Source organism: Wyeomyia smithii, chromosome 1 (genome assembly GCF_029784165.1).
Source record: "Wyeomyia smithii strain HCP4-BCI-WySm-NY-G18 chromosome 1, ASM2978416v1, whole genome shotgun sequence".
Taxonomy (NCBI): domain Eukaryota; kingdom Metazoa; phylum Arthropoda; class Insecta; order Diptera; family Culicidae; genus Wyeomyia; species Wyeomyia smithii.
In genome coordinates this window covers 196,010,223-196,034,830 of record NC_073694.1, presented here as the reverse complement: position 1 = coordinate 196,034,830, position 24,608 = coordinate 196,010,223, and the positions used below count along the sequence as shown (strand labels likewise).

At 39.6% G+C, this 24,608-nt stretch overlaps 3 protein-coding genes across 3 annotated transcripts; all 3 read left to right on the top strand.

The window, feature by feature from the left end:
* Positions 1-205: 205 nt before the first annotated feature.
* LOC129726330 (protein C12orf4 homolog) lies at positions 206-2,502 on the top strand. Its single transcript, XM_055682984.1, has 3 exons — positions 206-854; positions 914-1,717; positions 1,773-2,502. Exons 1-3 carry the CDS (start codon positions 318-320, stop codon positions 1,980-1,982), a joined length of 1,551 nt encoding a protein of 516 aa, XP_055538959.1. The 5' UTR covers positions 206-317; the 3' UTR covers positions 1,983-2,502.
* Positions 2,503-4,058: 1,556 nt separating this feature from the next.
* Positions 4,059-9,815, top strand: LOC129717746 (uncharacterized). The gene is made up of 6 exons (XM_055667870.1): positions 4,059-4,250; positions 4,319-4,427; positions 5,132-6,763; positions 6,822-7,076; positions 7,141-7,994; positions 8,067-9,815. Exons 1-6 carry the CDS (start codon positions 4,171-4,173, stop codon positions 9,412-9,414), a joined length of 4,278 nt encoding a protein of 1,425 aa, XP_055523845.1. The 5' UTR covers positions 4,059-4,170; the 3' UTR covers positions 9,415-9,815.
* Positions 9,816-12,918: 3,103 nt separating this feature from the next.
* On the top strand, positions 12,919-24,182 carry LOC129717560 (uncharacterized). Its single transcript, XM_055667548.1, has 5 exons — positions 12,919-13,324; positions 13,399-13,726; positions 22,290-22,709; positions 22,779-23,442; positions 23,502-24,182. The coding sequence occupies exons 2-5, from the start codon at positions 13,580-13,582 to the stop codon at positions 23,873-23,875; spliced, it is 1,605 nt and encodes a 534-aa protein (XP_055523523.1). The 5' UTR covers positions 12,919-13,324; positions 13,399-13,579; the 3' UTR covers positions 23,876-24,182.
* The last annotated feature ends 426 nt before the right edge of the window (positions 24,183-24,608 follow it).

Sequence of the window (24,608 nt, the reverse complement as noted above, 5' to 3'; positions counted from 1 at the left end):
AAGAGGGTCATTGTCCACGCTTGTCCACGAAGGTTGGGGGGGGGGGGGGGAGGGGGAGGGTCTAAAATAACGATTTTCGTGTCCACGTGGATTTAAGTAAATTAATGTTGTTTTTTAATGTTCGCTTTGTAATATTTTCTTTGTGTGTAATCGCAACAACGACTTTGACATAACAATTTTTGGCAGTGTTTGAGACGTCTGTCATTTTCAGGTGTTGCTCCCTTGCTCCTTGTTTTTTTTTAACGCTATATTATTTGTGAAAGGAAAGTGCTCCGGTAAAATTGATCTGTGTGAATCTGTGATAAAACTAGCTCGTTATGTGTTCTCGGAATAGTAAAATGGTAGATTTTTATTATGAGTTCAAAAACTACAACGATTCTGTAACTATAAAACTAATTTATCCCGTGAGCATCCCGTACACCAGCAGTACGAACGAACTGGCGCATCGGATAGTTGCAAAACGAATGGACCCTATAATGAAGTTTTTGCTGGCCGATAAAGAATTAATAGTACCACTTGACCATTTTATTCGAACGGAGAATCAAAAGTTCTACGATGAACAGGATGAGCTGTTACTCGAACAGCTTGCAACAGGTCACATCGACGTCGATTCGGTTGCATTGGATCTAGAGAAATTGTACAAGGACGAAATATTGGAATACGCCGATCGAGTTGGGCCTTCGGATGAAGAGATTTTTGCACAAAGCTATCACCAGCTGGTTCACTCGTCGGTTCTTTCTGAGATTCTGAACAAAGAGAGAGATTATGCCAAAACGATAACAAATTTGACTGCCCAAATGACCCAACAGATTACAACTATGAACACACTGCACCAGGACGAAATTGAAGCGAAGGTAAAAAATATGATTAAAATGAGTACCTATTCATTGATAAAAAATTATCATTTATGCAGATGAAACTACTGGACATATCTGTTACTTCTGAAAATATCAATCACATTTTGGCTAAACAGTATGGTATGCAGAACATGATTCGAAAACAATGTGAATCGGAACTGGAGTCAACGAGAGGTCATCAGAAATATGAGTATCGAGATTGGATTACGACACATATTGATGAGAACTTTTTAGCGGAATCGGACAGCCCCACCCAAATTGGAAATCGTTGGTCAATGATTTCAACTCAGGGACCATCGATGGAAGAAAGCTTCACCATACATTTGGGGTCGCAACTCAAGCACATGCATAACATTCGCATTCTGAGCACCAAACTTTCCGATTTATGCAACCCATTGTACGGAGAGAACAGCTTTGGTGGTCCAAATGTTGCTCTGGGATTGTATTCGAGTTCTCTCTGTGGGATAGTGGTGCTAACGCCGTCCGGACAAGTGTCACCGGATTCAGAAATACGGCGGAATGCTAACATGTCAACGGAATTTCATTTCGATCAAGTAGATTATCAGATTGAAAAAATTCAGGATGATCTGCGAAAGCTCAGACAGACGGGGGAAGCTGAGCGTGACAGTAAGAGTGATTGTCGACTGAAACCAGGAGACGTGTACATCACCCGTCACTCGAACCTGTCGCACTCGCATGTAATCTTCCATCTAATCTCGGACGAAACATTCCAGAGCCCAAGCGAAATTAACTCCCGCCATCCGGTTATTCTGGGATTGCGCAATATTCTTAAAATTTCCAGCAGACATGATGTAACGACACTAACAATACCAGCTTTGCTGAGGCACACCATGTCAGAGGTAATTGTATTAATTTAAGGGATTACATAAACATAATTTCACTTCATTTTTTCAGGACATGACGGTAAGCTGGTGTGTTCGCCGTGCCGAACTAGTATTCAAGTGTGCCAAAGGCTTTATGATCGAATCAGCAAGTTGGGGTGGAGCAGAGCTGAACACGCTGCAGTTACTCTTGCCGTTTGATATTTCCGAAGAACTGTTTCGAACGCTAGCTGACATGGTTCCGCACGTATTTCGAGTAGCGAATCCTAAAATTTTACAGTAAGCTGTGAATTTCCGCACGGAGCTGAATACTATGTCACTGGCAAACGCAGTTATCAGTCATCGTGGGTGGGGGTGGATCCAAATTTATGATAAAATCCATTCTGTGCATCGTTATGAGATGCTAGTATGTAAATATTATAATATGTAGTATAAATCAGAGTTATTATTCTGCATTCGGTTTTTGTACTCTCAACTAAAAAGAAGTTACGGGACAATTTGGAAAAATTGTATGTGAAGCGTGTTTCGTTCTGTGTGAATTAATTTTAGTTTCAATTTAAAAAAAAAACGAAGCCAAAAAAGTTAATCTTGATAATTGAATGCTAATTATTATGTTATATAATTCATTTGTTAATTTGGTTTGATTCTGTACACTGTACAGATTTCGGAAAAAATGACGGTTGAGCAGCAATCGAAATTTTTACTATTCTGTCGAACCATTAAGTATGATCGAAATGTAAAACAGGTTAATTACAAATTGTTTACGTTAGCTTTATGAACAGTATAAATACGGAATAAACAAAACAAATATCAAAAAAAAAAAAAGAAAGATTTTTATTTTGTTTTAATATTAAGAATAATAAACAGAGTCTAATCAATTCAATTCATTCATTTCAACTAATAGTTAAAGTTTGGTATATAAGGTATTGTACTATTTCGGCACCGATTTTCCTCAGGATGTTTTGTATTGGATTGCTGTAGGAAACCTACCAAAATGACCGGATACCCTAAACACAATTTTTATTTAGTACACTTTTTACGGTTTCTATTTTTTCTTTGTAAGATTTAATTTTTTTAGTTTTGTTATTTTGTTCCGTCGTTTCTAGCAAGTTGCGTGCTAGTTATAAAATTGTTAGAAAATTCATAGTAAAAGATCGATTCGAATGAGCGTGAGAACGCTCGTTCGAATTTATTCAAACAGAACGAATCTGATTCGAACAAAAAAAGGTAAAACTGATTCTTTCAGATAAAAACTATGAGCTTGAAAGATAACAAAAAAGCAAGGAAACGATTAATGATCCAGAAAGGCGAAATTGATTATACTAAATTGATCACGAAGATGCTCGAAATACTCTAAAAAAAAACAGTGCTTTTAAGGTTGTTTTTCTAATAACATGCTTTCTGCATTTGAACAAGTGTATATTATTCCAAGTTATCATATGTGACACTTGTTTATGTGTTCTTTTTATTTTACCTCGGCAATTTTTACTTCAAATATAATACTCACACATGTAGCTTTTGACAGCAGTTGAGCTGCGTCTGGCTCTGTGCTCATATGTATAGGGTACGTTGAGCGATAATAAACAAAGTTTTTGTTTTGCTTTTGATACATTTGATATATTTATGGATGGCAAAAGATTTTCTTGACCGTCATTTGACGTTTCGATTTAACAACATAATTATTGGTTTTGATGTTGATGATTTCCTACCCATGTTCTTCCTAGTTTAACCCTAATCATAATTTACTCCGCAAACTAAAATATCTAATTTCACGTCACGCAAATCAAATGGTGAATTTTTTTTTTTGCGAATAACATTTTTTTGTTAACTTTGACTTTAGAGTGGTAATAAGACCGCGTCCATTATATGAAAAAGAGAACTGAACTTTAGTTTGTTTTAATAATATAAATAAAAATGTCAAATGATACAAAACGAAAAAGGTTCTACTATCGGTACATGTACCATATCGTAAAATGAAAACCTTCATATTCTTGTCGAATTATTTTCTCTGTGTTCTTTCAATTTATTGAGTGCTGTATGTTATAAATCTCGATTTTACATTCAGTAGTAACTTTTAAATTTTGGTTGATAAAAACATATATCTTTAGAGAATAATAAGGAAAACTTCCACTCATTTTCACCTCTGTGAGCTCAAGTCAAGAGCTTTTAAATTAGAATATAATAAACATTGTGTTCATATTAAATTTCACTACATTGTACGATTATCTTCAATAGTAAAAATTGAAGCGTGTTTCATCCATTCCATCATACCCATCTTTAATGTAAATATCTCGAGCGTAAATAGTTTGACGGCAAAACGTCACGTTGAAAGACAGCTGTCAGAAAACCAAAAAGTCGCTCTCTCGTGGTGACTACGGAAACTAGAGAAATCGATGTTTCGTAGATCAGCACTTGGAATATAGTTTGTAAAAAAATACATATTTTGAAAAAAAGTAAATGCATTACAAATAATGGCGATGCTGAACGTGTCGGCAAATTCACACTCGATCGTTCTGCCGTATGGTGAACCTGATGCGGAGCAAGTGTTACCGTAAGGATACGTTTTAAGGTGAGCTTCATAGTGCGTGTCAATGAAAACTTTTTTTTCTTATATTTTAGCGATTACTGTCGGCTATGCCTTGCCGAGAATGTACAGATGGTTGTTCCCAAAGACGACAAAGCTCTCGGTCAACTAGCGACGAAGATTAGGGATTGTCTCAATATGTCGGTAAGTCAAATGGTCAAAAATCGAGTTGGTATTATTTTACGGTCTAGATAGACTAGCGTTGCGAGGCGCCGGTAAGCGCAAAGTGTAATTATGATGGATTTAAATGTGAAAATCTGTGTGAGCTGTGCTTAGTTTTTTATGTTTACTTGATAGTTGTTTGTCAAAAGTGTTTGTTTTTTTTTGTGATCTTGAGCGATTGTTTTTGTTTCTGTTGCTCTATTGTTTACTGCAATGGTTTTACCAGAAGTTTCACGTTTATGGATAACTTCACTTATTATTTTATTTCATTAAATAAAATATAAAATAAATAATATTGTTTACAAAAATGATTTTGTTTTTATATATTGAAGATATTTGTTTCATGGGAGGAAGGTCAGTGTTAATGTGTTAATTTATTCAACTTTGCCATAAGTAGAAAATTATTTTTGGGTGAATTTGCAATGAACGAGGATAAATTTAGTATTGGGTTAATGTTTGTTCCTTATGCTTTAGGTTTGCTTTTTAATTTTCCAGAAAACTGCGCGAATATTTTTTAAGATAAATGCAAAATCATTTTTTTGATTAAAAACGTTATTTAAATGAGTTTAGCAAATACGTAGTACAAAAAGGTTGAAAACATTGAAAGCCATACTTGAAATTAATCTTCGTTACAACTATCGATTGTTCAAAATAAAGGTCACGCTCATTATATCCGTCCGTTTCAGATTCCCGCCGGAGAGCTGAACAAGTCAATGCTGTGCAAAAAATGCTACGAGTGTCTCGAGCAGTTTCATCAGTTTCGAGCGCGTTGCTCACGTTATGCGACCTATTTGGCCATGCGCAAAACAAACCAGCCAGACCGGAAGCAGTTGTTGCGTTACGGCGAAAATTGGTACTGGTACTCGTGTATGGGAAAAAATCTGCAATCTGTCCACTGGGGCTGCAGTGTGGTCTGCTGTCCAGCGTACATCGTTACATACCCTTCCGGCAAAGTTTGCGCAAAATATGCACAACACTTGCATAAGCAGAAAATGGAAGAAGTTAAGCAGTTGTACAACAATGGCGAATTCGTTTACGATGGTTTTCGATTTAGTTTCGACTTGATAACCCAGAATCGTACTTTACTGTTCAGTTGCAAAAGCTTAAATGATCCTAACAACAAATGTAACGCAGTTTTGATTACAAACGATAGGAGTGAGGTGTTATCAGCGGGTAATCACAACCATGCCAGGGAAACTATTATAGAATCAGCGGTGATTGACGCTGAAAAAAAAGTTAAACAATCCATCGCACTGATTCGAGGACCGTTACGTGAACTTGCTTTGTGCCAAGGTTTTTGGTACGAGACTGTATCCCGTCAAAGCAATATATCTTACTGGAACTGCATACGGACTAATTGTTTAGGATCGATGACCATGACTAACGGAATTGTCGAATTCCATGGTGTACATTTTCACCTTCCAGTGTGGCTGAAGTGGGGTGCGTTAGCGAATAAGCTGTCCATCGAACCCAAACCGGCAGTGCTGATGAAGGTAATTAATCCGCAAAAAAGAGTGCTGCCAGGTGTTCCTGCAGGAGCACCGCAAGAATTACCGCCAACCCCAGTTCACAAGCCACCAGCACAAGCTTTTCAACAGCCAAAAGATACGATACCATTATTAAGCGATCCAGATATAAAAGTTGAAATATCTGACGTTATTTCTGACAACCCAGAACCTTGTGAACCGATACCTCAACCTGCCATTGTTCAGTTTTCCAACAGTGTTTTCAGTAAACATAACATAACTTTCAACCCCGAAACTGCAGCTCAACCGACAGCTACTCCGCATGTTAGGTTACCCAATAAATCTGCAAATGTTGAACATAGGCAAGTACATAAGGTCCACCAATCGGCGAGGAGGTTAGTTCCTTCAACCGAACATCAGATAAGAAAGCCTTGCCCTATAGCAAGCACACCACTTATTCCCTCCGCCGTTGCTAACCTACAGGGTATGCCGAAAATCTTGCACGTTATGTCACTAAATAAAGATGCTGCTGAAAAAGACAAGCAGCTGCGTTTTGCTATGGAGCAGGCAAACTCTGGCGATACCTCATCGGAAGTGTCAGCATCGGAGCTGAACATAAAACAGGAGCTAGATTTTGATGAACCTGAAAGAGAAGAGGAAGAACCAGAAACCATCACGGATGAGATAATCCCAGTACCACCTAGGTTATCGAAACAAAAACCACCCTCAGCTGATTCAGTGTCTCTTGATAATATATCGGATAACAACCTACCAATAATGAGTATGAGCTCCTCTATATCTGTAGCATCATTCGCGAGTATGGCAGCTCAAAATTCGACAGAAACGGACGATGTAAGAATATGACTAGTTCGAATTAGTATGATTGTTCTAACATGCCATTTTTCCTTAGGACAACCTCAACGACCTTCAAGACGATGAAGAAGTTCCGCCTATCATTCCCATTGACGTAACGCCGTTTCGCAATCGCTTCAAGCAACAATCTGCCAGAGTTGTGGCACCGAAACCGCTAAACAGGATCAATTCTGCCATACTTATTAGACCACAACCAAAACCTGGTTCCACTAGGCCGACCACGCTAGCAAACAAAGATAGCGGTGTCCGGGTGTCATCTCTTGCAAGCGTCAAGCGATTTTCCAGCATAAACGTAATATGGCTACAGTTTTCAATTTTTTGGCTACATATTTAAACACATTTTTTTCTCCATTTAGTTGCATAATACAACAATAAAAAGGGTGAAATGCACTAGAATTATCCCTGAAGCAGAGAGTACTGATTTGGAAGCGGAAGACCCAATCGCTGTTCCAACTGAACCGCACGAAAAGATTGAATCCAGCTTCGATGAGGAATACAAAGCGTTAAACGATGATGACCAAGCACCGCCCCCTAGTGTATCACCGCTTCAGAATTCCGCTGATGAAGCGAGTAACGACACTGATGCTAGTATGGACCAAAATCGCAGCAACAAAACAAGTGACACGGACATGGCCACTGACGTTATTTCGGCCGATAATCCCAGGCAGATCGAAGAGCCATCTCCTGCGGCACCTGAACCAGCAAGCAATCCGCTTCCAGAGAGAGAAACACCAATTCGCAAGAAACAACCAACCAAAACAGTGCAGTTGGTGAAATTGCAAAAATCCGACCAAATGCTCAATTACGAAGGACATCTCTACAAAATCAAGTGGTTCCATGAACACTGCAATTACTGGGATTGTATGCTACGGGAACAAGTGCACTGTGGAGCGCTTCTGGAAACCCGGGGAAACAATCAGCGTTTATGGACTAAATATGGGATGCACAATCACAAAGTACCTAAACCTATTACCAATGAAGACGGTGTGGGAAAATATCAAATGCTCGCCTCGACCGGTATCCCCAATGTGAAGGTGAAGCAGGTGCAAACTGTTCACATCGCGGATATCAAAGAACAGGAAGGTCAGATGATGCATTTGAAGATACGGAGAACGTTTAGTTTTGCAATAAAGTTGGAGGAGAACAAGGTTAAGCTACATTTTGCCAACTACATTTACGAGGTCCTAGAGGAAACAAAGCCTGGATTTAGGTTAGTACCTTTTTCTTAATTTGACTGCGACACTAAATCTCTAATATTTTTTTTTCTCTGTTCATCATACAGATGCAAATGCATAACTTGTCCAAGTTGGCTTGACACGGACGAGATGTTCAGTATAGCAAAACAATTTGGTGGGCCTCACAATCATGAACCTGTTTTACCGGTGATTGATTTGATCCATGATGATGTGACCAAAAAGCCAGAAAAAAATAATGATAAAACATCCACTCCAGAGTCGGATGAAACCCCAGCTTCTGGCGATTCCGTCGAACAAACGACGGACGATGATGGTAAAACAAATATCAAAAACGATGATAAAAAAGTTGATGATGACGATGATGGAATTGAAGATTTGTTCCCCAAAACTGCAGAACCGACAGAAACAACCTCACCGAATGAGCAAGAAGAATTGTCTGATGACGATGAAATCGTTCTGGATCCTCTGAGTGGGGAGTTTTGCAAAAAATCCGACATACGCCGACGGGAAAACAGAGCACTTCTGTTGGGTAGTAATGAGGACGATGATGACGATGCGGAAGTATTAGATCCGTTGACTGGTCAATTCAGACGAAAGGGTGATATCACGGAAATTGTACCCTTTGACACTGATCCCGAGGTAGAGGAGAACACGCAGCAATTTACACCAGAGGAAGACCTGCCAAATGAAGATTTTGAGGAGTTGCTGAAAGGTACCACCAACGGGGAGCCAAGCACGAAAAAGCCGAAAAATATCAATCCCAATTCATTGGCAGCATTGAAACGTGAAATAGCCTTCTACCAGAGGCTGCGAGAACCAAATCCAGATAGAAATTTCGAAGTTCTACCACAAGAGAATGAATCATGTTTCATTCGTTTTAACCAATTCAATTATCAATTGGATAAAATAGACAAATTGTATTCGGTTTGGAAATGCGTTCTGTCTCCCCAGTATGCTTGCCGGGGGAAAATTCACCTCAACGAGAATTGTAGGACTGCAGTCATGAGCGGAGTAAACCATTGCCATCCGGCGTCTACTGAGGATATGTTTTTGGCTCGCCCGCAAGAGGAAGAGGGTTACATACTCGATTCTATTGCACAAAGCCAACGACAATACACATTCTATAAGCGGCCGAAAAACGTGTTTCTTTTGAAATTAGACGACGGGTATTTTTATAGCTGCCTGACGATTTCTAAAACTGATGTCAGTTGCTGGCGGTGTGCTCAACGACAAACCTACGGATGCAAGGCGATTCTAACGATGGAGGGAAACTTCCGTTCGATGGCTAGGAATAGGTTTACGCACAGTCACGAGCAACCTGTTGAGGAGCCAACTGAATCGGAGAGTAAACGAACAGTAGCTGAGGGCGTTTCCGGAGAGGTTGCTAAAGAGAAAGACACTGACAAAAAGAGTAAAAAACGACAAACTCTATAGATTTTTAAAAAAAATTCATATTTTTGCATCAAATCTCTAGTTTTATAATCTTAATAGCATATAGAATAAGAACTCGTTTTACATTTGAATGATCAAAATGTGAACACATGGGTTACAGAACATCCTTTAAAATATATGATACTCGTGTATTCAATAGTTTTGCCTTTATAATAAATTTGACTACTGTCCTTTTTGAAAGTTGTTGGACGTATCCTACTCACTAGTGCATTCACGCACTAGTGAAAAACTCAACAGCTTGCGAACAGTTATTATGTTTCTGATCAGACAGTTGCGGTCAATTTTTACTTTGCTCTAATTGTAAACTCGCGCATTTCGATTCACAAGAGGAAGGTAAAACTAAAGTTTGCGTGAAAGTAAGGTAGAACGCAAGGGCAATTTTTAATTATTTAATAAAATCTCCTTTCTTTCAAATAACATATGAGTATTTTCCAGTTATTTCTATTCAGAATAAAATTTTGCTGATATGTTAAATACTAGCTAAGGCTTCTTTTTCTAATGAACATTTTTTTAATTTTTCTAAAGCTCACCTTCTCCGCTATAGGGATAGTTTTCTGTGAAAACTTGAATAAGTATATTTCGCTAAAATTTCAAATTGCAAATTTCACATGCTCCTAGCTTTTATACAACTTTTATAGTAATTACAGTAATAATAGTACTAGCTCTACGTCACCAGATAGCGCTACTAGCGACGCAATAAGGTCACTATGCGGCGCTAGTGTATAAGTGTTTTATAACGTATTTCTGTTTGAAAATTTGCACGGAGTTTCCGACTAATATTGCTCTCGCTTAAACATCTGTTCGTGGTTCTAGCACACAGAACAAACGTTCATCTTATTTTCAAAGGATGTGTAAAAACTTGCAACCGTCATTTAACTGTAAGTAGTAATGCTCCCACTGTGTGACACTCGCGTCACCGACAAACCAACAACTGGGGCACCACAAGACAGATGTCGTTAGTATGTTAACGTATCCTCACAGACTAACAGACATAACACTTCGAACAAATTTTCAATAAAATCAGCGTTCGGAAGATTTCAGTACTTTACGTTAGTAACTGGTGCTAGATCTGCAGCCGTGTTCGCGTTGCGTGTTGTATTTCGACATCAGCGCCAGCGTTACTGCATGTGTCAAATGGAGAACCACAAAATATGTAAGAGACTGCATGACAGCGCCCCAGATGGCGTTATCGCGTGAAGACTGTTATTCGATTGGAAATTTGAAATGATCGTTTTTTGTGGCGATGGAGCTAGCACAGACTAACAGACGTAACACTGGAACCTAGCTCCATTGTCACAAAAAACGATCATTTCAAATTCCCAAACTAGTAACAGTCTTCGCGCGACAACGCCGCTTGGGGCGCTGTCATGCAATCTCATGCATATTTTGTGGTTCCCCATTTGACACATGCAGTAACGCTAGCGCTGATGTCGAAATATATGGCGCAGCGCGAACACGTCAGCAGATGGTGCTAGTGCTACTAACGTAAGGTACTGGAATCGTCCGAACGATGATTTTATTGAAAATTTGTTCGAAGTGTTATGTCTGTTAGTCTGTGGTATCCTGATTCAAATTTTTACACACGATTTTCGATTTTTTTCATATAAACATGAATGTCTATTCTCTGTGGTTCAAGCACAGACAAACAGATGTACCACGAAATTTATTTTCGTGGATCAAAATAATGGTCAATTCAAAATAGCTTCAGCACAAACAAACAGACGTGTCCCTCGATGACGATTTCATCAACCAGAAAAATAACGATTATTTTGAAATTTTGGTCCCAAATGCAGAAAATTGTAATTTTAATATTTATATATTATTTTTAATTTATTATAATTGTCACGCCTTGTCAAAACGCAAAATTCGACCTCTGATTGTTCGTCATATGTTTGCTTTTCCAAGCACGGTCGAAGTAATTATAGACCTAGTAATTCGGAATGTACTATAGAGTTCATTTGATTATGTATTGGTGTAATGCATTAGTGTAAGTGAGGTAGTTGTTTTTGTTCGCTGTAAGATTTTTTTGTTGTTGTAAGAATCTCGAACAAAAAATAAATAAACAGAGATGAATTCCACGCACACTATTTTAGATTGCAATGGTGCTAATGTTCGTGAGATCTTGCTCGTAGAACTCTATATGACCTATATAAGCGCCTGTTTCAGCCGAAACTGCTCATATTAGTTCTAGACAGCGACAACAGCTAACAACTAAGCAGTAGCAGTGACAGCGGATAGCAGCAGCTTGTGGCAAGTTGCCGCTGGCAACGGATAGCAGCAGTTGCAGCGGATATCAGCTACGATAGTGGTAGGGCCAGCTAATGCAGCGGGACTTCCTTTAGAGTACAATGCTGCCTTTGTACGGTAGTGGGGCAGCATCAGTAGCAGATACATCAGCAGGCCACCTCCTCATTTGGCAAACGTTTTGGGACGCTGGCATTCAAAATATATGGGCCGTCAAATTTTCAGTGTGAAAACAACTTTCAACTATGTTATCAGAAAAATGCCTTGAATCCCCTATGTCAGGGTAGCACACAAATGCGATCACCATTATATCCGATATGAAATTGAAAAGCAATTTTCCTTATAAGGACAACAAACAAAGTATTGAAAATTTGATATTTTTTCGTTTTGCGTTTGAATTTAAAGTAAAATGTTAATTTAATCTGCATGCACTCTGACTGTTGAAACTTGTTTGCGTTGTATAGTGTTTGTCCCATTCCTGTTCAATGATGCATGTGCAAACTGAAATTCGGTAGCATTACAACTCTGCTTTTGCACAAAATTTTAAACATATTCGAAGCAAGTATTGTAAAAAACAACTTTATGTAGTTCCACGTCAACCTTGCCTACAACCCTTGTGTTGTTTTTCAAATTTTTTTTTTTACAAGTTTTCGGTTGAAAATGTCTTCTTGTGCCATTTAACAACGCGGAACACCATTTTAAATGACATTCGCTCGTTGATGAAGATCTACGTTAAAACCTAAAAGGGGGTGTTCCTTTGCCTATTTTTTGCTACAACACAGAGGAATGTCTTCTTTTCTCACCTGTATATACCTCATTGGACGCGAATATCGTTATTCGTTGGTTTGTGAACCAACTGGCAAGATTTTCAATTCGCTCTGACGGAGTTACGGTGCTGCCACCTTCAATTTGTTTACTATATGAAAGCAGAGGATAGAATTTTTTTCAAGGGTGAGTGTAATAGCAACTATTTTGGTAATTTTCCCTAAAATTCGCAAACGGGCAGTTCAATGTGTGTGAAGGAGATGATTCAATTCCGTCAGGGCAAATAACAATAACTATCGAACTAATTAAACAAAAAATAAAAAATTAATTCACTCACAGCTGCTTGGCTTCGGGTGCCGCTATTGACAACTAGATGTCATGGACGAACCATTTTCTTATCCCTTAAAATGAGCTCGGGCACGCTGCTCATTGACTTTGAGCTAAAACTTAGCTGTCTAAACTCGGCTGTCAAATCACGAGCAAACCAACACGAACGGCTTCGATCACGATCTGCGCCCAAGCTGCTACTGCCAACACAAGCCAAAAAGAGTGAATGAAAGAACCTTCCATTCCGATCTGCAGCCAGATCAAAAAACAAAAAAAAAGTTCGTAAAGCATAGTGCACAGCAAGAACAAATTGTTTGACAGTTTTTTGGTGTTTGTAAACACGCTAATTCAATATCATTTTGGGAAAATTCTGTCCAACCAGTCAAGGATTCGATGCGATATTCCTCCAGCTAGTGATTCTTTTGCTGGGGGAAGGAAGAGAGAGTGGACTACGAAAACAGTGAACAACGTCTAGAAGTGTAAACCTTCTGTGCCGTATTTTCCTACACGAATTCCTTTCCCGCTACAGCTCTTACCATAGATCTGTGCTTGGGAAGTTAGTATTTAAGACAACCATTCGGAACCTCGCGGTTTCACGTTTCTTCATATTCCCTCCTTCCTCCAACATAGACGCTGTGAATGTGCTGACATATTGGCTATACAGTGGCTTATTCGCTTAGGCGCATCGAGAAAAGGGCATCGACCGAGCACGGTTGGAGCCTAGTGAATGGCTTAACAGGCACTCCGAGGACTTCCAGTAGTATCGCCAGCAGCAGGTAATCAACAGGAACGCGCTCTAGATTGCAACGCCATGGAGCACTTACAGCTACAAACAACGGAAATGCCGTTCTGTCGACTTTGCTTCACCCAAGGCGTCGAGCTGTACGAAATATTTCCGGGAGCTGGCAACGACAACGAATCTCTGCTTATCAAGATTATGGACTGCGTTACTGTGGCCGTGAGTAGATGTATTGTTTATTATTTGTATATTACTGTATCGAATCGAAGGCAACATTTATTGTCACTTTTTCCACAAAATTTTGTGGAAGTCAGGAAAATTCGATCGACGTTTCTAACAAGAAAATAACATTTTCGAGTGTACTGCTCTTTAATCGTTTTATACAGTTTTACAAACAGTTGAAAAAGTTATTTTCTCTATTGAATATATACACTTCAACGTTTTTATAACATTAACAGAAAATAATATCAAAATTGTTCGCGTTAGAGGACAGTTTTTTCTTCTTCAAAATCATGTACTACATGTTCTGTAAATTCTATAACTTCGACTGGAAATCATCAAGTTAAGACGTTAAAAGACTAGAAATGGATACAAGAGGAGAGTGAGTCCATGCATTTTTTACTCTTATGAAAAAAGGTATCAAAATTGTCTGAATTGATTCTAAACAGGAAAACTTCAATAGTAGAAAAACAATTATCAAAAAATCTATCGTCATTACCCTATAGTCACTAGTTTGAACATGAATGCTTGAGTGTTGAGAGATCGAGGAGCACGTTACAAAGTCCACTTTGACCCTTCAATCACACCTAAAGGGTTAAATCAAAGCCATGGTACTACATTCCGAAGCAGAGCTCGACCTTCTGTTTATTATACACAGAACAACTGTTCCAGACAACTGTAATTACCAGTATTTCCCGAGCCGAGACTCGAACCTACAATGACTGACTTGTTAGTCAGCATCGTAGCTCGAGACCAGATGAGAGGGATAAAAGTATAAAAATCCGCCACTTGCACTGGTGGCAAACCTTTCCTTTTCGTGGCAGTCGTCAAAGATGCAGAGGTGAACTCGGTTTTAAGCAACAATTAACGTAAGGATGTAGTAGTAGCAGACGCTGCTGAAATGTTATAGATTTAAGTTGGTAAATTAATCCTAAATTTTACGGTGATTTTGTGTGCATGATCCATCACGAAGTAGCAACTACGAAATGTACGATCGGTCAAGCTCAAATGTGCTTGAAAGTTGGAAGAGTGTAGCGACTAGTTCAATATTGGAGGAGGCTCTATTATTCCAATGTTGTTAATTAAAGAAACTATTTTATCTGAAGCTCGCTTTGAATTATTGAAATTTATTTTTGCACACACAATTTTTCAATTTTCAAATTATTATTCAATTTCTTCATTCAAAAATATAGACTGTGATTTTCCAGTCAGATTAGGGCACATATCTATCACGATTGCCCTGGAATCCCTTAGCACATGTGATACTTATGTCTCCAACGGCAGAAGAGGTTACTCGAATCATGCTTGGAATTGAGTCGTACAATTGATGTTTTAGCTCGTGCCACTGAGAAATTCCGGCCGAACTGCCATATTAGCCAAAGCCTTAAAGCCGGAAATAAAACTTATTTTTTGATTTTCGTACTGATAAATTTACAATATTTGGCATGACTTCGAAAATTTGATTACATTATTTAATTGCTGGCGAATCGCCAACTTTTCATGACAATTATAAATTATTAAGCCTTGTCAAATAAATTTATTGATTGAAGAAAAAATCGCAAAAGCTTCAAGCGCTTCTCAGCTTTGGCTTGTACACTTCTCTGCGGATAAATCAAACATGAATGCTTTGTTTTCTGTAACAACAGTCATAATTCTTGACTTGATGGTAATAATGAATTATAAGTCCGAAAAAAGATCACGTGGTCTCCGGCGTCCCGCAGTTGCTTAATATTTGGTTGCGACACTCAACTTCGGCGGGTGTTAAATATCGTTGAAGCTAAAGCAAGCGTTGAGTTTCAGCAATTATTATTACATGTCAGAAATACATTTCCGGACTACTTCGTGATTAGGGCGAAGCCTACAATGACAACCGAACTCAAAAAAGGCAAACAAATTTTTCACTCATAAATTTAAATTCCTAAATTCCTAAAATTCCTTAAATCTAAAACTTGAATTTCAGTCGCTGTACGCTGGATATTCGAGAACATGTTGTTTCGCCTTTTACTATGTGCTTTTTCGATCTGCTCGACAGTATCGCCCTTTACCCTGTGCCTATACTATACGCCGTATTCACGTTATAGTATTACAAAAAGGGTGCGTTCCTAATTCTATGTTCATTTTGAATTAAAGAGGATTTCGTCCTTAATAAACATCGATTTTTTTAATAGGTGGAAAAGAGATACTATATTTGAAGGTAGAATTTTCGGTAAAATCTATTTCTTTACAATTTGTTAGATTCGCCCTTATCACGAAGTATTCTGGAACTATTCATGTTCTAACTACTAGCAAAGATGGACGCCTTAACTAACCCTGCTTTAAAGGGTTACTGGCTCAGTCTATGCTAGCAAATGACTGCAAGTTCAAACAAATTCAAGTTCAAGTAAATCAGGTTATTTCTACAGCGCATCAACTAAATGGCATCGGGTTCAAATTGTCAGAACTCTGGGTTGGTATGATTCTGTTGGTTGGTCTTCCAGATGAATACTGTCCCATGATCATGGCCTTGTCCGGGGTCGCCATAATGGGGACTTCGTGAGAACCAAACTTCTCCAGGAGCAACCATTGCTTAGCAGCAAGAAAAACAGTCAGGCCTTCGCAATCAACAAACGAAATAAAAAATTTTTAAAGCTAGTGAAGCAACCAACTTCATCCAAGGGCCCGAAGTGACCTGCACTGAAAAAAATCACACGTTCATACCAAATGCTCTTGACACATGAATACCAATAAACTAAACCAATCATTTTAACATGTCCACCCACAACAACTTTTATTGGAATCCACGATATTTTGACGTGTTTTGGAAGTCTGAGTGTAAGAATATTGATTTTGGTATGCATGACATGGCAAACTGAAGTCAGTGTTGTTAGTCTCGCTCGCAAGCAGCATACAACACCTCATGTGAGGTTCTCGGTGTCGCCGCTTTCACACAGTAGAGAATTCTCCATTCAAGCTATTTCTCGTTCTTTCCTGCTTTCTTTCTTACTCCCGAGATCATATGCACACACTCCCGTCTACTCTTCTCGTGTGTACTCGTGTATACCTACTCCCCAACTCGCGAGAACGACCAGCCGAAGACATGATTCAAGATGCTTTGCGATGATAGGGTATCGGACTACTTCGGCAGCGGTTCGCTTCGGCTGGTTTTGCATTAGACTGCTGTAAAAAACTTACCGAAGCAGTCCGATACCCTACACGTTGCCCCACTGTCGGCTGTCGGTGCATGTCGGGAAGAAAGCATTTTCGTTTTCGAGCACAGTTTTTCAAGCACTCCTCCTAGTCAAGCAATTTTAGTCGAGTACTCCTACTCACTAGCAGGAACTCGCGTACTCTTTTACGGTAGCTGAGAAGCAATACGAAAGAGTTTGTTCGTGTCGGTACGTGCTTGCTGCCACTCAGGGGAATGCATGAAGAAGAAAGAGTATCTCCAAAGCGTGTGTGCAAAAGACTTGAGAAGCGTAGCATATGTCTCGTTCTCAAGCAGATAGGAGAAGAAAGGTTTTGCTTCTCGCTCGATTTGCAACGCTGACTGAAGTGTAAGACACTTGATTTTGTGCTGTGAACTGAAATGCGAGTGTATTCCACGTAGATATGAAATGTTTCATCTATTAGCACAGAAGTTAGTGGAATCTACTTGGCAGAAACGTGTGAAGAAAGTCCGATCTTTCACATATTCGAGTTTTTGGGACTGAAGCCATGGTCCTGGTCCCAAAGCAAAAGCGACGTAAGTGGGACCCCAAATCCCTGGAGTGTGTACTGCTGGATAAAGAAACCAAGACGAATTTAATGAAGAAGATGATCCAAGAGACGAAAGCGAAACCAGTACAGATACCTTCACTGACCATGTGCTCTCTCCGCGACAATCTACACAACCACCTAGGTCGAAGGTGTCGAAGCGCAGCGGACGGGAGCACGTTTTTGCAGACAAGTACAATAACTTTCATATTGATAGCACTGGCCTTCCTAGTCTTCCACAGCCAATCCCTGATAGAGATTCGGACTCGAGCAACTTCCCTGGTTTTTCCGATGATGAAGGCACCATGGTTTTGTGGCGGTGACATCGGGCATGAATGGCGAATTCGTCGACGATCCCGTCTTACATCAGGAAGCGCTTGCATGCGACGGTAGTGATGCCTGGAAGTGTGCTATGCAGAATGAATTTGACGCCCTGGTGGACTTTGCTACCGAAAGGATGCCTTCCTTTCAGTGCAAATGGGTCTACAAGACCAAGCGGGACGCTGAAGGCAAGGTACAACGACACAAGGCACATTTAGTCATGAAAGGTTTCTCCCAGCGAAAAGGGGTAGACTACGATGAGACGTACGCTCGCGTCGTTTGGTATAGTTCGCTGTGATACCTTTTCGCCCTAGATACGACCTTGTGATTGACCAGATGGATGCAGTGACGGCCTTTCTACAAGGCGATCTCGATTAAAAGATTTAAATGGAGCAGCCTCCATGTTTCGCGGACGATAATCCAACAACGATGAACAAGGCATTGTACGGCTTAAAGCAGTCAAACTGAGTTTAGAACCACAAACTCGATGCGGCTCTTCGACGTTTTGGCCAAGATGAGGCAAGATGATGATTGTTGTAATATACGTCGACGATCTGATGATTTTCTGCAACGATCCAGCATGGAAGTACAAACTAAAGCATAAAGTATATCTCCAGCTGCTTTCGGATGGAAGATCTGGGACAAGCGCAACACTACTTTGGAATCCGAGTCAGAAGAGCTAATGATTCCATTAGCTTGGACCAGGAAGCCTACACAGAGTCGATTATGAAGCAGTTCAACATTAAACGATGCAAACCATTGAAGGTACCGATGAACAGCAGTGAAAAGCTTACCAAAGATGCGAGCCCGAAAAATGACATTGAATCCATTGCTATGAAGGTTCTGATGCGACAACCAAAGCTGCATTGCGATCGTGAAAAATGGTGGTTATAACCCGCGCACGAAGCACATTGACATACGCCACCCTTTCATAGAAGACGGAGGAGCTGCGGATGGTCTCATCAAACCACTACAATGAATTAAGGCTTGGAAAAATCATAAGGTGATGGGACTCTGCGGTTTGTGGAGGAGTGTTTAAGCTGAAGCAAGCCTTGAGTTTCAGCAATTATTATTACATGTCAGAAATACAACTATTCATTTTCTGAGGGCTTTGATAGTTATACAGTTATACTTTCAATAGTTATACAGCTACTAGGTAGTGGTCCGAATCTATATTCGCACTGCAGTAGGTTGATGACGTTAGAGAAGAATCTGCCGTCGATTAGAACGTAATCAGTTTGATTCTATGTCTGTTGGTAAGGTGATTTTTTGGATATGTTTGCGGAGGAAGAAGGTACTTCGGACGAGAGGCTGCAAATTTCACCCACCGAGCGCCAGTTGGTAGAGCATTTCCTCTACTGCTGGAGTATGGTTTACTAGGGCGTCCCAAAATTGCATCAAGTCTGGAATCCCGGGGGCTCACCCTCCGGATGATAAGAAATGGTGTTACGAACAGACTTTTGTTCGACGGCAGCTCTAGGAAATGATGTTTTCAACTGGCCCCGATGACTTTTTTGAAAAAAATTGATTTTTCTTATGTTAAATCCAAAAAACATGTACAATTATTCAATTTCCCATGAAATCCAATCCTGTTATATTTTTTGCAGGTTCCTTAGGGCCTAAAATATAAGGGAAAAATTTGTATCGGATTGTTTATCGTCAATTTATTTTCCCAAAAAAAAAAAAATCTATCCTTTGAAAAGGAGATTTTTCAAATAGGGTATCGAACGTCTTCGTCAGTGGTTTTCTTCGGCAGTTTTTCTGCAGCAATCTCATGCAAAAGGAGGCCGAAGAAAACCACTGACGAAGACGTTCGATACCCTACATTTTGACATTAAATCAATAAAAGTGGGTATGAAGCGTAATGCTATCCCAAATTGAATACCATCAAAAGATAGGAAATTTTATGGGGAAAACTTTGCCAAAGACTGCATAGCTCTAAAATAACGTGGTTCTAAGTTACTCGTGATTTACTGTAGAATAAAAAGTTGCATTTGAATGTTTTCTTACACTAAAATGTTTATTTACCGTGTCAGATAGTATTATTAATTAAACTAAACTTATTTTTCAAATAAAAATTAAAAACAATTTTAAAATAAACAATATCAAGTTTAGTAAAAGGGGGAGAAATGAATGTAATTTTTCGTGGGTGTGAAAAATGAACAAGGACAGAAAGTATGACTAGAACTCAGAAAAAATTCTCATTCAAATGGGACTCGAACCTGCAATCTCCGATGTTTCCGGCACGGTGTTTTGGCTAATGGCCGGGTCTGCAGACTGCACTTGTGGTATCTTTTGGAGGTCAATGTTAGCCTGGTATTTTTCGATGAAAATGTTAATGATGATTCGAAAAGGAAGGTGGTACAAAACTTGAAAAAGGAAAGCAGTGAAAATGACATTTCAAGAGTGCAAAAATGTTCGTCTGTAAAAAACTTTGTGGACTACGTCACAGAGAAGTCACTTAAGTTTTTCCAGTAGACTGCGGCTTGATAGCAATTTTTTAAAATAAGGAAGATCCCATAGATAGAAAGAAATGATTATCTTGATGCTAACTCGAAATGTGACAGCTTAACAGTTATCAATGACCCTGCAGAACGACCCCGTGAGCAGCAGGAGATTAGGTATAACAAACGTGGTTGGATCAGAAAACCGCAAAAATCTAAATAATTCAACAAAAGCTTAGTTGTTGGTTACTTAGCATCCTAGTATTGTTTATTTCTTTTTTTGTCCTTTGTTATTGTTACCTTTTTTGCTTTCGATTTAAAAAATAAGTTTAGTTGAATTGATAATACTATCTGATACGGCAAATAAACATTTTAGTGTAGGAAAACGCTTGATACCCACTTTTATTGATTGAATGTCAAAATGTACTTTAAAAATCTCCGTTTCAAAGGATAGAATTTTTTTTAGGAAAATAAATTGACGATGAACAATCCGATACAAATTTATCCCTTATCAGTTGAAAACATCATTTTCTAGAGCTGCCGCCGAACAACAGTTTGTTCGTAACACTATTTTCTATCATCTGGAGGGTGAGCCCGTGGGATTACAGACTTGATGCATTTTTGGGATGCCCTAATGGTTTACGCGACAATGATCGCGTAACATTTAGTTTGTCGCCCCATAAGATTTAAGAAAAACTTTCTGTTTCATTTTTCGGGCAATTAAATCGTTCATTTTAGGCATATGACCAGAGCTGGATTTGAGTGTGGGTGGGTCCGGGGCAGATACCTGTGACTACCTTCTTCGTACAAGTAGCACGTATGCCAAGCTTGAAGCTTCGGCTCAGGCTTTCCTGAGTTAATCCTCTCTTTACCATGGTTACTCTAGAGCACCATTAGGTTAGGATGCAAAAAGCCTTTAGAAATATTTACCAATCCTACTCAAAATGCATAAATATGTACTTGAACAATCAGTATATTGTTCAAGAATATATTTATTAGGGTGGGGAATCGTTATATGGATAAAACGAAACTTGATAGCAGAAAGCCAGAACCAAGTTTTTTTGTTCTATTTAGAGCCCAAAATAATCCTTAATTTATCGGAAGTCGATTGGTTTAGACTCCGCTTGGCGCATTGCATTTCAAATTTATATGGAAATTTGAATGAAAAAACCAACGTTTTTGCATTTTCCATTCTGAAGAGCTCAAAGTGGCTCAAACCATAGGTTTCATGACTTCAAATGGTAGGTTTTTTGATGCCTAACAACTTGGCCGAAGACATCAGAGAGCTAGGGTGTCCCAAAAAAATACTGGAGCTGTTCGAAGTTGTGTATGTCGAAATTTATGTTGCAAATCATTTTTTCTGCCAACACTGCCAGTGTACCGGCGTTAGTCAGATTTCCATCAGAAGTAACCTCTGAAACACGTTGTAGATTTTACCTACACCTAGAATATTGACCTAAATTTGTTTGTTTAATCAAGCTGAGTGTATAAACTCGTTACGACAGGTTATTTCTGATGGGAATGCTACTGGCACCGGTACATTTGTAATGTTGGCAGAAAACAAGATTTTCTGCATTTAAATCGACTAACCGAACTTTGAACAGCTATAGCTCTTCTTGGGGACATCCTAGCTCTTCAGTGCCTTCTGCAAAGTTGTTAGGCATCTAAAATACTATACTTTTACATAATGTAGTGCATCATTAGATCATTACTGAGCTCTCTAGAAAGGTGAATGCAAAAAAGTAGGTTTTCTCATATAAATTTTCATACAAATTTGAAATGCAATGCGCCAAGCGGAGACAAAACCATCTACTTCCGATAAGTTTAGGGTTGTTTGGGGCCCCAAAAGGAACCAAAAAAAACTTGGTTCTGGAAAATCGATCAATTTTCCCCACCCTAATATTTATGCATTTCGAGTAGCATTATTAAATATTTCGAAAGACTTTTTTAAATCTGTGATGCTCTAGAGTAACCATGGTAGAGAGAGGGTTAAGATTTGAAGTATGCACATAAAGGAGTTATTTAAACAACATTTTTCATAGAAAAAAAAATTTTTTTCACCTTAGATAACATTCGATGATGATTACAACTCGTACATCTGCGCCAAATGCGTGACAACCGTGGAGGAGTTCTACGATTACAAGGAAAAGTGTAAGGAAAACGACGCTCTCTTGCGTGAGAAACGAAAAACTGTCGACCAGACCGCCATCTACAACGTGGTCAACATGCCGTCGGAAGAGGAGGTCGCCAACAGTAACGGCAGCAACGGCACAACCCAGGATCCATTGGGATCCATGGACGATCAGCAGATGACTCTCGAACATCGTATCAGTATAGAGGGCGGTGCGCCGCTCAACGGAAATATTATCGAATTTAAGAAACAGCTGTTCACCGCCTCACCAGAGCAGCTGGGCATTTGGATTTGCGTTGCGTCTGGTAGTGACATTCAATGTCCTGCCATGATCCAGGTTGACGAAAATGTGCAGGTCAGCAGTGGAATGAGTTGTAAGATAAATTTATGCTAGTGATATCTTTTTCTCCACCCGACGTTGTAGGTTGTAGCGGAAATTGGACAACACAACCATGGACTTCCGGTATCAGTAACTGACAATCCTCCACAAGATACTAAGCCGCCAATGTTGACCCCACCATTGCAACAACAACCGCAACAACAACCACAACAGCCACAGCCTTCACAACAACAAACAGTTGTTGTACCACAACCGAAAGCCTCCGTAGCACCGGGTACCAGTACCACCTCAGGAAGCGCAAGCAAGAAGCGTAAAGCAAAGGATCAACCGAGCAAGCGAAAAATTTCCAACGACATCCTTGTCGGTGACGGTTGGTTAGTGGATGTGGAGACTCAAAAGCGCCACCATTACCAGCTTGTCACAAAGGACGGCTATCAGACTTTCCTGATTTTCAATGGCTATCGTTTCCGTACGCAACAGAAGATTCGCAACGGTATTGCTTCGTGGAAATGCGCCTGGAATGGGCGCAAAGGTTGTCAGGCTATCCTTCACATCACCGAGGACTATCAAAAGGTGAAGGAAGTTGGCAATCCACACAATCACGAACCGTCACTGAGAGATCGAATGATATCTGGTAAACCGTCCAACGGCAACGACGGTGTCCTGATGGCATCGGATGGGGAGGAAAGTTTGCACGCTGGAGCGGAATTACAGCAAATCACTATTGCCGCTACAGTTGCAAGTCATGGTCGGTTCACGGCAACCATCGAATGTTTTATTTTTCTAACCGTCTTTTTTTTTCCTCAGCCGGCAGCAGCAACAACAACAGTATCAATGCACAGACAGTAGCCACCACGACACTTGGCAGTGCGGTTACGGCAACCGTAACTGGAGGTGCCTCAAGTTCGATTACCAGCAATGCGGTAGCGAATCTCAACGCGGTCACCACCACCGTCAGTCACAGTTCGTCATTGGACCATTTGTCCACATCGGAGATCGTAGATTTTGTCCAACAAAGCAGCAGCGGTAGTGACCAACTGGTGACCACGGTTGTGGACGCTGATGTCCACAATGCAGCCGTGGTCGGAGTCGTCGACGATGACGTGGGAAAAGACGATATGCCGATGGACATCGAGGAAATAATACGCCCACACGTAGTTCTTCATGCGACTAATGACTAGACACACAGAAGTTGAACAACAGTACCGGAAGCGACAAAAACAAAACAAAAATATGAATGAATGAAACTTCTTAGCGTAAGCAAACAGTGCGGATATTCTCAGCAGTAAAATATATATTTTTAAATTGTGTAGCCACATGAGCGCAGGATCCTAGGGGTTTTAAGCAAGAAGACTAGATGGTAAGATTTATAATTATAGAGTAAAGCTAAGAGAGACGGCAAGCAGTATGAGTTTGGAAGTATCCGGTAAGTATGTTCAGGCCTCTTTGTGTAAATTGCCAAACTTAATAAACGCTAATAAATAGGAAGATTTGAAGTATCCTTGGACACCGAAGAAAAGCCGTAACCTGCAAATCCGATCGAAATGATTGGTAAGGTTTTTGTCTTTTGTGTTCTCTTTTCAGTGTCACTATTGAAAATATTCTGCGTTTCGAACCCCGATGCCAATCCAACTCAGTCTAGGCGAAAAAATAAAAATACCTACCGTGATGCGCCCTAATTCTGCGCACTTCATATTAAAATGCTAAAAAAGGAGGAGGGTGGTATTCAAGACACGACCGCATGACGTTGGACTACGGTATTCTTATATTCCATTAAAACAAATAATAGAGAGAATTGCAACTCTAGTATTTGCTGCAATTTTATCTAACAGTGCATTTCTGGATGCTGAGACGTTAAAACGTTATAAATAATAATATATATTAAAAGAATGGATATCTTTTATTTAATCGCTG

Excerpts from the sequence above, each read along its gene's own strand:
- LOC129717560 (XM_055667548.1), top strand. The coding sequence starts at position 13,580 with ATGGAGCACTTACAGCTACAAACAACGGAAATGCCGTTCTGTCGACTT. Across the intron at positions 13,727-22,289 it reads TGGACTGCGTTACTGTGGCC|ATAACATTCGATGATGATTA; the intron begins GTGAGTAGATGT and ends TTTTCACCTTAG. Across the intron at positions 23,443-23,501 it reads CGCTACAGTTGCAAGTCATG|CCGGCAGCAGCAACAACAAC; the intron begins GTCGGTTCACGG and ends TTTTTTCCTCAG.
- LOC129726330 (XM_055682984.1), top strand. The coding sequence starts at position 318 with ATGTGTTCTCGGAATAGTAAAATGGTAGATTTTTATTATGAGTTCAAA. Across the intron at positions 855-913 it reads AGGACGAAATTGAAGCGAAG|ATGAAACTACTGGACATATC; the intron begins GTAAAAAATATG and ends TCATTTATGCAG. Across the intron at positions 1,718-1,772 it reads TGAGGCACACCATGTCAGAG|GACATGACGGTAAGCTGGTG; the intron begins GTAATTGTATTA and ends TCATTTTTTCAG.
- LOC129717746 (XM_055667870.1), top strand. The coding sequence starts at position 4,171 with ATGGCGATGCTGAACGTGTCGGCAAATTCACACTCGATCGTTCTGCCG. Across the intron at positions 6,764-6,821 it reads ATTCGACAGAAACGGACGAT|GACAACCTCAACGACCTTCA; the intron begins GTAAGAATATGA and ends ATTTTTCCTTAG. Across the intron at positions 7,995-8,066 it reads GAAACAAAGCCTGGATTTAG|ATGCAAATGCATAACTTGTC; the intron begins GTTAGTACCTTT and ends TTCATCATACAG.